Below are 10,496 nucleotides of genomic sequence, written 5' to 3'. Positions count from 1 at the left end.
ACACACACACACACACACACACACACACACACACACACACACACACACACACACACACACACACATATATATATATATGTATATATATATCCGTTGCCGTGCCTCTTAGCTGTGTGTGGTTCTCTATGCGTCTCCTTCACATGGGATAGCCTTGCATCCGCTGTTGTGGATAAACTCTACACCTGATTATAAACATTAACGGCGTAGACCCGGGACAGGATATATCAGTGGTGAATATGAAGACATGTTTGATTGCTGAGTAGCTATGGGGGTAGGCGCTAGCATGCACTACTGCGGCATTGTTGTTGTGCTATTGAGACCTTCCCAAGTGACTCTATAACAGTCCTGCATTTGCACACACTCTTTTGTAGGTATATATTTATGGTTGTGTATATATATTGCCAACCATATGAATGTACAGACGTATGTATTGACTGATAAGGTTCATAGTCGGAGCCGTGGCCCTGGTCGCCATTCCCACGCGCACGAGCACGCTCGTTCCAAGTCTCCCCATAGAATAGGCTATCCGACATCATGCAATCGGCATTTTTTTACTAGCTCATTGGCAATGCCCGCGATTTTCTCTATTTATTTAAGTCAAGCCAAGCAGCCTCAAACTTTTTCTTCTTTTTTTTCTCATATATCGAGCTCGCTTCACTTGTATCTTTTTTTTGCGACAGGCCAAGCGGTGAAACTGGCCGTCTCGTACGAACCGTATATTCCAGGGTCGCTCACGGCACCTGCTGTCCGAGGTATGTCGTATGCATCGTATATATATATATTTATATGTATGCATCGATACACTTTTATTGTAAATTCAGGATCATATACACGCGAAATTAATACTATCACCTATTGGGCACGTTCTTCGTTTTCAGGCACTCAGTACATGGTACATAAAAAAGGGCAATATGCAGCCCCAAACGCAGTAAACGGCTTGGCCAATACCGGGTCAAAAAAGTCCAAAAAGGCTTCAAATCGGGCACAGGGAATCCTGGAAGATGCAGTGGGTCCGTCGGAACTCTATAACAATCATTCAGGTGCGATTCCGAATCGATACTTATTAAATATATATCTGTGGAGTACGATATTAGTGTATGGTCAACCGCTAATGTCGAATTGTAATCGCACACGTCCGGTGTTGTTGTTGCAGTTGTGGTGTTCATGGGTGCTGGGGTGTTTTTGTGTAGACAAGGTAGTGTACGGTATGAGCCATGAATGCAATGGCAATGGACGGGCTGTGATGAATTTGCGGCCTCAGCAGATTCGAAGGTGTGATAGCGTTGGATGATCCGGTTTACGCTCGGTTTACGCTCGGTTTAGATTTGACATACAAGTGTACCAGTCTCGGGCACAGGTGTGTGCTTTGATTTGCCTGAGTCGGGTGCTGTTGGAGCTCTCGATGGCATACTATTTCTCGTCGTAGTTGCTAAATGATGAACTAGATGCGTGCTGCGGTTTGGGGGGGGGGGGGGGGTTTGCACTGTTTCATATCGTACTCGCGTATTGTTCTCAGTCTAGTTTTGCTCTAGATACATGGATTTGTGCCTGTTTTGGCCTTGATCGCGTGCTGATGTAGGTTAATAGTTAAGGACGGCTTGCAGTCGTAGTTATGTCTGAAGTCATATGGATGTGTATTCTTTTGGTGCGTATTGTTCTTGGTCTAGTTTTGCTCTAGATACATGGATTTGTGCCTGTTTTGGCCTTGATCGCGTGCTGATGTAGGTAAATAGTCAAGAACGGCTTGTAGTCGTAGTTATGTCTAAATCATATGGATGTGTATTATTGTGGTGTGTATTGATCTTCGTCTAGTTTTGCTCTAGATACATGGGTTTGTGCTTGTTTTGGCCTTGATCGCGTCTAGGTTAAAATAGTTAAGGAATGCTTGTAGTCGTAGTTATGTCTGAATCATATGGGTGTGTATTATTATGGTGCTAGCGTAGTCGTAGTTATGTCTGAATCATATGGGTGTGTATTATTATGGTGCGTGGTTCTTGGTCTAGTTTTGCTCTAGATACATGGATTCGTGCTTGTTTTGGCCTTGATCGCGTGCTGATGTAGTTTCATAGTTAAGGACGGCTTGTAGTCGTAGTTATGTCTGAATCATACGGATATGTATTATTGTGGTGCTAGCGTAGTCGTAGTTATATATGAATCTTATGGGTGTGTATTATTTTGGTGCATAGTTCTTGGTCTAGCTTTGCTCTAGATACATACAGTTGTGCTTGTTTTGGTCTTGATCGCGTGCTGTTCTAGGTTAATTGTTAAGGACGGCTTGTAGTCGTAATTATGTCTGAATCAGTATTATTTTGGTGCGTATTGGTCTTGGTCTAGTTTTGCTCTAGATACATACAGGTGTGCTTGTTTTGGCCTTGATCGCGTGCTGTTCTAGGTTAATAGTTAAGGACGGCGTGTGGTCGTAGTTAATTCTGAATCATATTGATGTGTATTATTGTGGTGCTAGCGATCTTGGATGCGTTGCAAATATAGAACACAATTCTGTGTACCTGCAGAAACTATTGATACAGTTTCATTTCTCACTGTCGTTGCCATTGGTTTTTTTAAGGGTTTATTCTCTCTGCGTTACCATTGGTTTTCCTTCAGGGTTTATTCTCTCTGCAGTGTGCGCCCACCCCTAGAACACAGCTTATTGCTTGAATCTTTTATCACTCCAGTTACCAAATCGGCTGAAGCTCGAATGATACACCTTGTTATAACTTCTCGGGTGCATGATAGACCTTTTTATAACTTCTCGGGTGCATGATAGACCTTTTTATAACTTCTCGGGTGCATGATAGACCTTTTTATAACTTCTCGGGTGCATGACGCACCTTTTTATAACTTTTCGAGTGCTGCTGCATTTTGTTACAGGTTCGCAACACAGAGACAGCATCCTACCGCGCTCAAGCAGCGATTCAATCCACAGCAACGGCAGTAACCATGGCAACAGTGCTGGTCAGCCTGGCGATGATCGGAGGAGCATTCTTTTAACCAGCGTTACACAGGCAAACACACGCAAAGCAAGCTCAGCGGATAGGAATACAGTTTCTTTCAGGTACGGTTCGAAGAGTCCCAGCCCCAGGCACGCACGCAGTATACCCCATACGAAGCCAGATGAGACGAACGGGGGCGGTGGGGGGAGCAGCACAAGCACACAGAGAGGGTCAACTGAACGACCACGTACAGACACCACGGGCACTGGCGTGGGCATGTGTACTACTAGCACAGACACCGGCACAGGCACAAGCACAAATACAGATGCACCCGCCGCTACACCCACAGCGGCGAATGTAAATGCACATACAAGCACGGATAGAGTCCCAGGCCAGGGCTCCGGTGCTGCTGTGGTCAGGCGCGGCGATGAGGGAGGTAGCGGCGACGGGGAGGATAATATGAACTTTCTGGAGGGGAGTCCACCCACATTGGTGCCTTCTGATCCAAAAGCAGGCACGAAAACGAAAACACAAGCAAAATCAGGTCGGAAAAAGGGATCCGCTGGGGATGTGGAGGCTGTAGGTCAGGACACTGAGAGCTTGCGCGGGTATAGGGATTCACAATCTAGTAGTAGACGGAGTATAGAAGCCAGTGCGGATGGCCCCCAGTCTCACCAGCACGAGGACGATGCTAACAAGTTCGAACTCAGTCACTGCAACCCGGCCAAGCCCAACACCACCCACACCACACGCGTCCCGGGTGCACAAACAGACGCGCATACGGGTACGCGTTACGTTACTATAGAGGGCAATGGCAGCCACTCCGAACAGGAAGATGGGCTGGGGGTGCTGGGATCGTCTCTGCCCATTGACATCCCCATACGTGCCACCGTGCAGCCGTCGTTTGAGACTCCGCGGGTGGATGAAGACAACGACAGACAAAAGGTATGTGTTTGTGTATGGCGGGAGGGCGTGCGCGGGCATTGGGTGTTTGTGTACGAGAAAGTGTGTGTGTGTGTTTGTATATGGATGTGTGTTTACATATGGATGTGTGTGTTTATATATGGATGTGTGTGTTTATATATGGATGTGTGTGTTTATATATGGATGTGTGTGTTTATATATGGATGTGTGTGCTTATATATGGACGTGTGTGTTTATATATGGACGTGTGTGTTTATATATGGATGTGTCTGTTTATATATGGAAGTGTGTGTTTGTATATGGACGTGTGTGTTTATATATTGATGTGTGTGGTTATATATGAATGTATGTGCTTATATATGGATGTGTGTGTTTCTATATGGATGTGTGAGTTTTGACCTGGACCTCGAGGGAGAATGCGATGCGCTGTGGTGATGATGCACTTAGATGCTGGCTCTGTCTGGCGCTCGATGGCAGATTTATGTGTGTGTATCTACATATTTTCGAATGCGTGTACCTAGGGTTTTTTTTCTAAGCTTGGTGTGTTTTTCAGATAGTTTGTTTCCCCCGACTCAGTTTCGCTATAATGTGGTGCGTGTTACCAACCGTTTACTTCCTGGTTTAGAAATGCTGGCTAAACATTCTACATAGTCTACTAAACTCAGTTTCCCCCCCTTCTTACTTTCAACCACTCCACAGCCAACGGACATTGCGCGGTCTATGCACGCCTTAGTGGCCATGAACAACCAGATGTATGGACATCTACCTAGCAGGAGCAGGAAATACTCTGTTTTATAAGCGTCACCTGAGGCCCACAATTAATCTTTTAACCGTAAGCTGTCAATTCAAAACACCAAGAAGTCTCGAACCATTCTTTGGCTCTGGTCGACGGGGTACGCCCAGATCCATAATACTAGCTAGACTTCCGACAGGTGCGAATTAGGCTTGCCATGGTGCAGCGATGGCCTATAATGTGCATTAGAATCCTGGACATGATCAATGCCCAAAAATATACAAATACGTGCAGGATGCAGGACAGGTGCAGGAGACAGGGGGACATCCCAAAGGTGCCAATAGGAGGGTGTGCCACACATCATGGACAATTGGTCATGACAGTATATATTTTTTGGATCAGGATCAGGATAGTGGCACGATATAAATCCCGGCCGCCCATTGTAATACCCTTTTTTGGCCGTTGCTTAACGAGTACGAAGTCATATGCTTCGTTGTTTGGCACCAAATATCCACACGGCCACCTACACCCGACGAAAGATGATGCAAGAGCCATGCTTCACTCTCTTTAGAGCAGGGCCTGATGGGCAGTTCTGTACCCGAATATGGGCTGCACTGTGGTCTGTCCCCAGGATATTTGAGTCCGGTCGTGACCCGTGCATGGGTCCCTTTCAAGGGTTTTTAGGGTTTAGGGTTTAGGGTGTCCCTTTCAAGAGGCTGTCACATGAGGTTGGGTTCTGAGACCATGTGCAACCGTCCGCTCCGACTGTTCAGGCGTGTGCGTGCCATGTACTTTGTCTTTTCGAGATAGTTAAGACCGCACGCTGGTACTGGCCTGCCCAGGACAGTAAGCACCTGCACACACCCAGCTACAGTTTCAATCCAATTAGCACAGCCATACTAGTGTTTACGACAGACCAATTAGTTATGCTATAGCGGCCGGACGAGTGTATTTCCTTACGCTCGATTAATTTAGGATATGTCACAACTCGTGCAACGAGTTTCCCATAGCTCAATAAACGAGGTTTAAAGCCCTAACGAGACAGGCAGTAGCAATATATTGCCAGACCTATGCAGAAATAGTCTGAACACACAACCGTTCGACAAAAGAAGGTTTTCGTATACTGACTGACCTGGAGTACTCTAGTCTGGTACGAAAGTATACAAAATTGATTTGCTGTCTGTATTTACGGTTGTGCAGTGCACTTGGTGCAGTATAAGTGGTTGGTGGTTAAAAGGTCAGGAATGGCCAGAAGAATCTTAGCAGAGCTACTGATAGGTTTTTGTGGTCAACGGAGCTTTTCAGGCTTTATTCGATCTCGGTTTCAGCTCACACTGAATATATATATATATATATATATATATTAGTATATATATGTGTATATATATATATACATATATGTATATATATATATATTATATATATAAATATATATATACCTATACATTTACATATACAATGTATACATATGCCATCGTCAAATTGTAATAAAAAACCTGTGTATTCTGATCTGTGCATGAACAGTGTTAAATACATTGTGGTCACGCACTTATTATTTCATCACTTTTTTATACAGTGTTTATCTTCGAGAAAGCACCATAAGTCTATGACCATACGTATTGGCCCCTGCATGCTTAAGCACTTCGACGGGATACATGGCCAGAAAAGATCCGATTCGATTAGACGACCATATGTCAATATTGGCAACTATACAAAGATCTCCCGACAGCAGCTAGCTACAATTGATATGTTTTCTCGTTGGATAATCTCTCCTGTTATCATGTTAACTCCTAGGGCAATCTCTCTGTTATCACATGTCTATTCTCTGGGACAATCACCTGACACCTCTGATATCATGTTTACTCTTTGGGGTAGTCTCCCCTGAAAATGATACGCTTGTTTCGTATTGATCAATCAATCAAGTCTAAGGTGTTATACCACGATGCGCGGCGTGCTCGAATCAGACTCATGCAATACCGGATCCAGTCCTGGACCCAGTTTCTACCTCGACTCTATTATAGTTCGATGAATGAGAAGTACCTAAGCTGGCTTCTCGTGCGTGCTATCGCCTCTGTGCATGCCGTGCTATTCAAATAGTCTCAGCCGTCAGATTGATTGCAGAATATTCACAGACAGTTGTCAGCTCGCCTACTCTTGCAAACGAGCGCGGCTGTCTTATTCCATTGATTTGGAAAGTACGCAGGCCCAGAGATGTCCAAGCCGCTCCATCGAATAAGTTGATTTTTAGCAGCGTAGTCCGTGTGCCCATATACTATCTCAAAGCAAATCACGTGTTGTATATATGATTGCTTATACATACTACATGATTTGTTGAGTTTTCGTCGCCCATATTCAATATTAAAGTTCCGTAGTCGGCTGTTACAGCATTTGCGCATGTCGCGAGCGGATGGAGTATACCGGGGCAGAGCGTACGCCATCCAAGCGGTCACGGCTATCACGAACACAACTACCATATGTTTTGCAAAATACGAAACACCATTTCATATGCCACACGCGCAAGTCCGTACTGTTTAATGAGAGCATCGACCACCTCAGATAAAAGGCTGATACTTAACAAAAAATGCCGGATTCTTCCAGGAAGCGACTTCTTTCATGAAATCTTGCTGAATACTTGATAGCTCACCTGACAGTGCGCCTTCACGTTGCATCAAAGATTGGGCAATCTCTTTGCTTTGTGCCAGCTCGTTTTCTAGGTTTTTTTTCTCTGTGCAACAGCTCCTCGCACACCTAGCACCTTCTCTTTGCTACCTGAGTGGCCCATATTCAGTTATATACAGCTGTGAGTGTTGGCCAAGTCTTCACCTCGTGACAGTGTGTACGCATAGCTATTCCGAGACAATAGCATTTTATACTTTAATTTTTGCTCGCGTATTTATCGTGAAATCTCTCCTGTCTTGGTATTTACTCTTTTTCATGATTTTGTTTTATTTACATTTCTGTTTCCGTCCTGGAGTTCTATTTTTAGAAGGCTAAGTGAAATACTGAAATCAAACATTATTGTTTCAAGGCATTCTGCTGACAGTGCTGAGTCTGCTCGATTAGGGTTTATTAATAGGCCCTCTCTACTACTCTCTAGAGTCTAGACTCTAGTACAGAGAACAAGGGTCGCAAGCAGAAATCAGGGTCAAATTTTAAAAATAGCAGAAATCGTATAAATATTTACTAATTTAATGGGCCCCACTGAGATATTTGTAGTTTTTTTTTATTAAAATAAAAGAATTTTGTCCTTCGGACGCAGTTCGATTAGCCATATTTTGTTCTTTGTTCTTTCTCTCTTCAGAATAGAGAGAGGGTCATGATTATATGAATGTTTTTTAGTACAGTGATGTCCGTGTGGCAGTGCCCATACACAGAATAACGTGCTGTAAAGCAAAGACTACAAGACTTGTTGAATTCTCGACACTATTCTCTGCTCATCTTAAACATGAAAGCTCTGTAGTCGGCTGCTACCGTATTTGCGCGCAAGCGGGTGGAGTAGTACTGGTGGTCACGCCAACAAGAACAGAACACACCATACGTTGTGTAAGATACGAGACGCCAGTTCAATGTTCATATGCCATAACACCCGCAAGTTCGTGTGTGCTGCACAATGACTGCACAATGAGAGCATCGACCACCTCCGATACAGGTTGATACTTGACACAAAATACCGGTTTGTTAGGAAGAGACTTCTTTTATAAGTTCTTGCTGGCTATTTACAAACGATACGCATATTTCGTATCGACCAGTCAATCAAGTCCAAGGTACATACCACAATGCTTCGATGCTCGGCATGTTCAAGTCAACCGCATTTCTACCTCGGCCCTATTAAAGTGTGATAAACTAGAAGTATCATATCTGGCTTCTCGTACGTACTATCTCCTCTGGGCATGATGTGCTGTACGAATAATCTCCGATTCTGGGATTGTTGTCAGCTCACCCACTCTTGCAGACGAGCTCAGCCTGTTGTCGTATTCCAAGGATTTGGAAAGTACGTAGAGTGAATATGTCTAAGCCGCTTTATCGAATAAGTTGCCTTTTAATAACGTACTGTCTGTGTGTGTGCTCATACACTATATCAATAAAAATCACGTGTTGTGAGTATTATTGCTCAGACTACAGGACTTGTTAAGTTTCCGTCGCCCATGTTCAATATGAAAGCTCCGTAGCCGGCTGCTACCGTATTGGCGCGTATCGCAAGTGAATGGTGTAGTATCGGTTCACAGTATGCACCATTCAAGCGGTCACGGCTATCAAAAACAGGACAATTCATATATTAGTTAAGATATGAATCACCACTTCATATACCACACCCGCAAGTCCGTGCTGCTCAATGAGAGCATTGACCACTTAAGATAAAGGTTGATACTTGGCACAAAATGCCGGATTCTTCAAGGAAGCGACTTCTATTAAAATTTCTTGCTGACTACCTGATACCTCACTTGCTAGTGCTTCTTCACGTTGCAGCAGGGATTGGGCAATTTCTCTACTTTGTGCCAGTTAGTTTGTTAGGTTTTCCTCTCTGCGCAACAGCTCCTCGCACACACTTGACACCTTCTCTTTGCCACCCGAGTGACCCATATTCAGTAATATACTACTGCGGGTATTGGCCAAGTCTTCACCGGGTGCATGTAGCTATTCTGAGACAACAACAGCATTTGTATTCTTTATTTTTACCTCTGGATTTATCGTGAAATCTCCTGTTTTGGTGTTTTTATCAAGGGATGTTATAACTTATTGGATAGGCTATGAGATCATGGAACGGCATATATCAATATGCGGTGCCTGCCCTGGCACCCAACTTGTGATGGGCTCCTCCTAAAATTTGTTTGATAAAAGAGAAAAAAAGACTAGTACTTCATTGTAGTGCTTAGTAATCAGACCAACTATTGGCCCAATAGTCACAGTAATCAGACTAACTATTGGGTAGTCTATGCATAATTATCTATACTAAACATTGGAGAGTCTATTTATGTCTAAACTAACTATTTGGCAATGAAATCTCCCGCCAAAAGGCATCATATGCCGGTGAGACTGAGAGTCTCAGACACCATCTCATACTTGATTTTCGTTAAAAGATTTATAAATATATATAACTATGTATATGACATAGATGTTGTTTGTCTATGCAGTTATACTACAGGACTATATGACATAAATGTTATTTGTCTATGTTGTTGTTTGTCTATGTAAATAGTTACATAAAAGGTATCAAATATTCACGATGGATTAATCTGAATATGTGGAGATCGGGGATACTGTTTCAGCACCGGAAATGGAAGCAGATTCTATAGATGGGGATTGACTGAATGATCTAGTATTAGACCTAAGTTTAGACGACGAAGATGCACCGATTGAGATACACTTTGATCAACAGATACACGATGTCGAAATCAATACAGATCACTTCCAACAGGAAAATATATCAGCTTTTTTTATACTCAATTCAGCAAGTATTAAATTCGGAAAGCGTCGAAAGTATGAATACAAAGGAGGGTATTAAACTAGCGGTCAGCCATCCATTAGCAGACTTGAAAACACAAAAAACGCAAAAACGCAAAAACGCAAATATATATATATATAAATTTATATATATATATTATATTTATATATAAATAAATAAATATAAATGCATATAAATATATATATATAAATATATATATATATATGCATATATATATATAATAATAATAATAATAATAATAACAATATATACATATATATATACACACACACACCCATATATATATATATATATATGTGTGTGTGTGTATGTGTGAGTGTTTGTGCGTGTATGTGTTATTTACGAGTGTGAGTGTGAGTAAGTATGTGTGTGTATACGTATGCATGCATATATACATATATATATATATATATATATGTATGTATATATATAAATATATATA

The 10,496-nt window shown here is 42.6% G+C and overlaps 1 protein-coding gene across 1 annotated transcript in view; it reads left to right on the top strand.

The window, feature by feature from the left end:
• Positions 1–5,626, top strand: part of SARC_08690 (hypothetical protein) — a gene marked incomplete at its 5' end in the record, with an annotated part of 7,715 nt that extends 2,089 nt beyond the window's left edge. Inside the window, 4 exons of the mRNA XM_014297323.1 lie at positions 681–752; positions 879–1,040; positions 2,872–3,878; positions 4,557–5,626. Of these exons, the coding sequence (XP_014152798.1) occupies positions 681–752; positions 879–1,040; positions 2,872–3,878; positions 4,557–4,655 (1,340 nt within the window). The 3' untranslated portion in view covers positions 4,656–5,626. The remainder of the gene's footprint in view (positions 1–680; positions 753–878; positions 1,041–2,871; positions 3,879–4,556) is intronic.
• Between the last annotated feature and the right edge of the window lie 4,870 nt (positions 5,627–10,496).

Source organism: Sphaeroforma arctica, assembly GCF_001186125.1.
Source record: "Sphaeroforma arctica JP610 unplaced genomic scaffold supercont1.805, whole genome shotgun sequence".
Lineage (NCBI taxonomy): Eukaryota > Ichthyosporea > Ichthyophonida > Sphaeroforma > Sphaeroforma arctica.
Note: the sequence above shows the minus strand (reverse complement) of the source record. Positions and strands in the feature narration are given on the sequence as shown.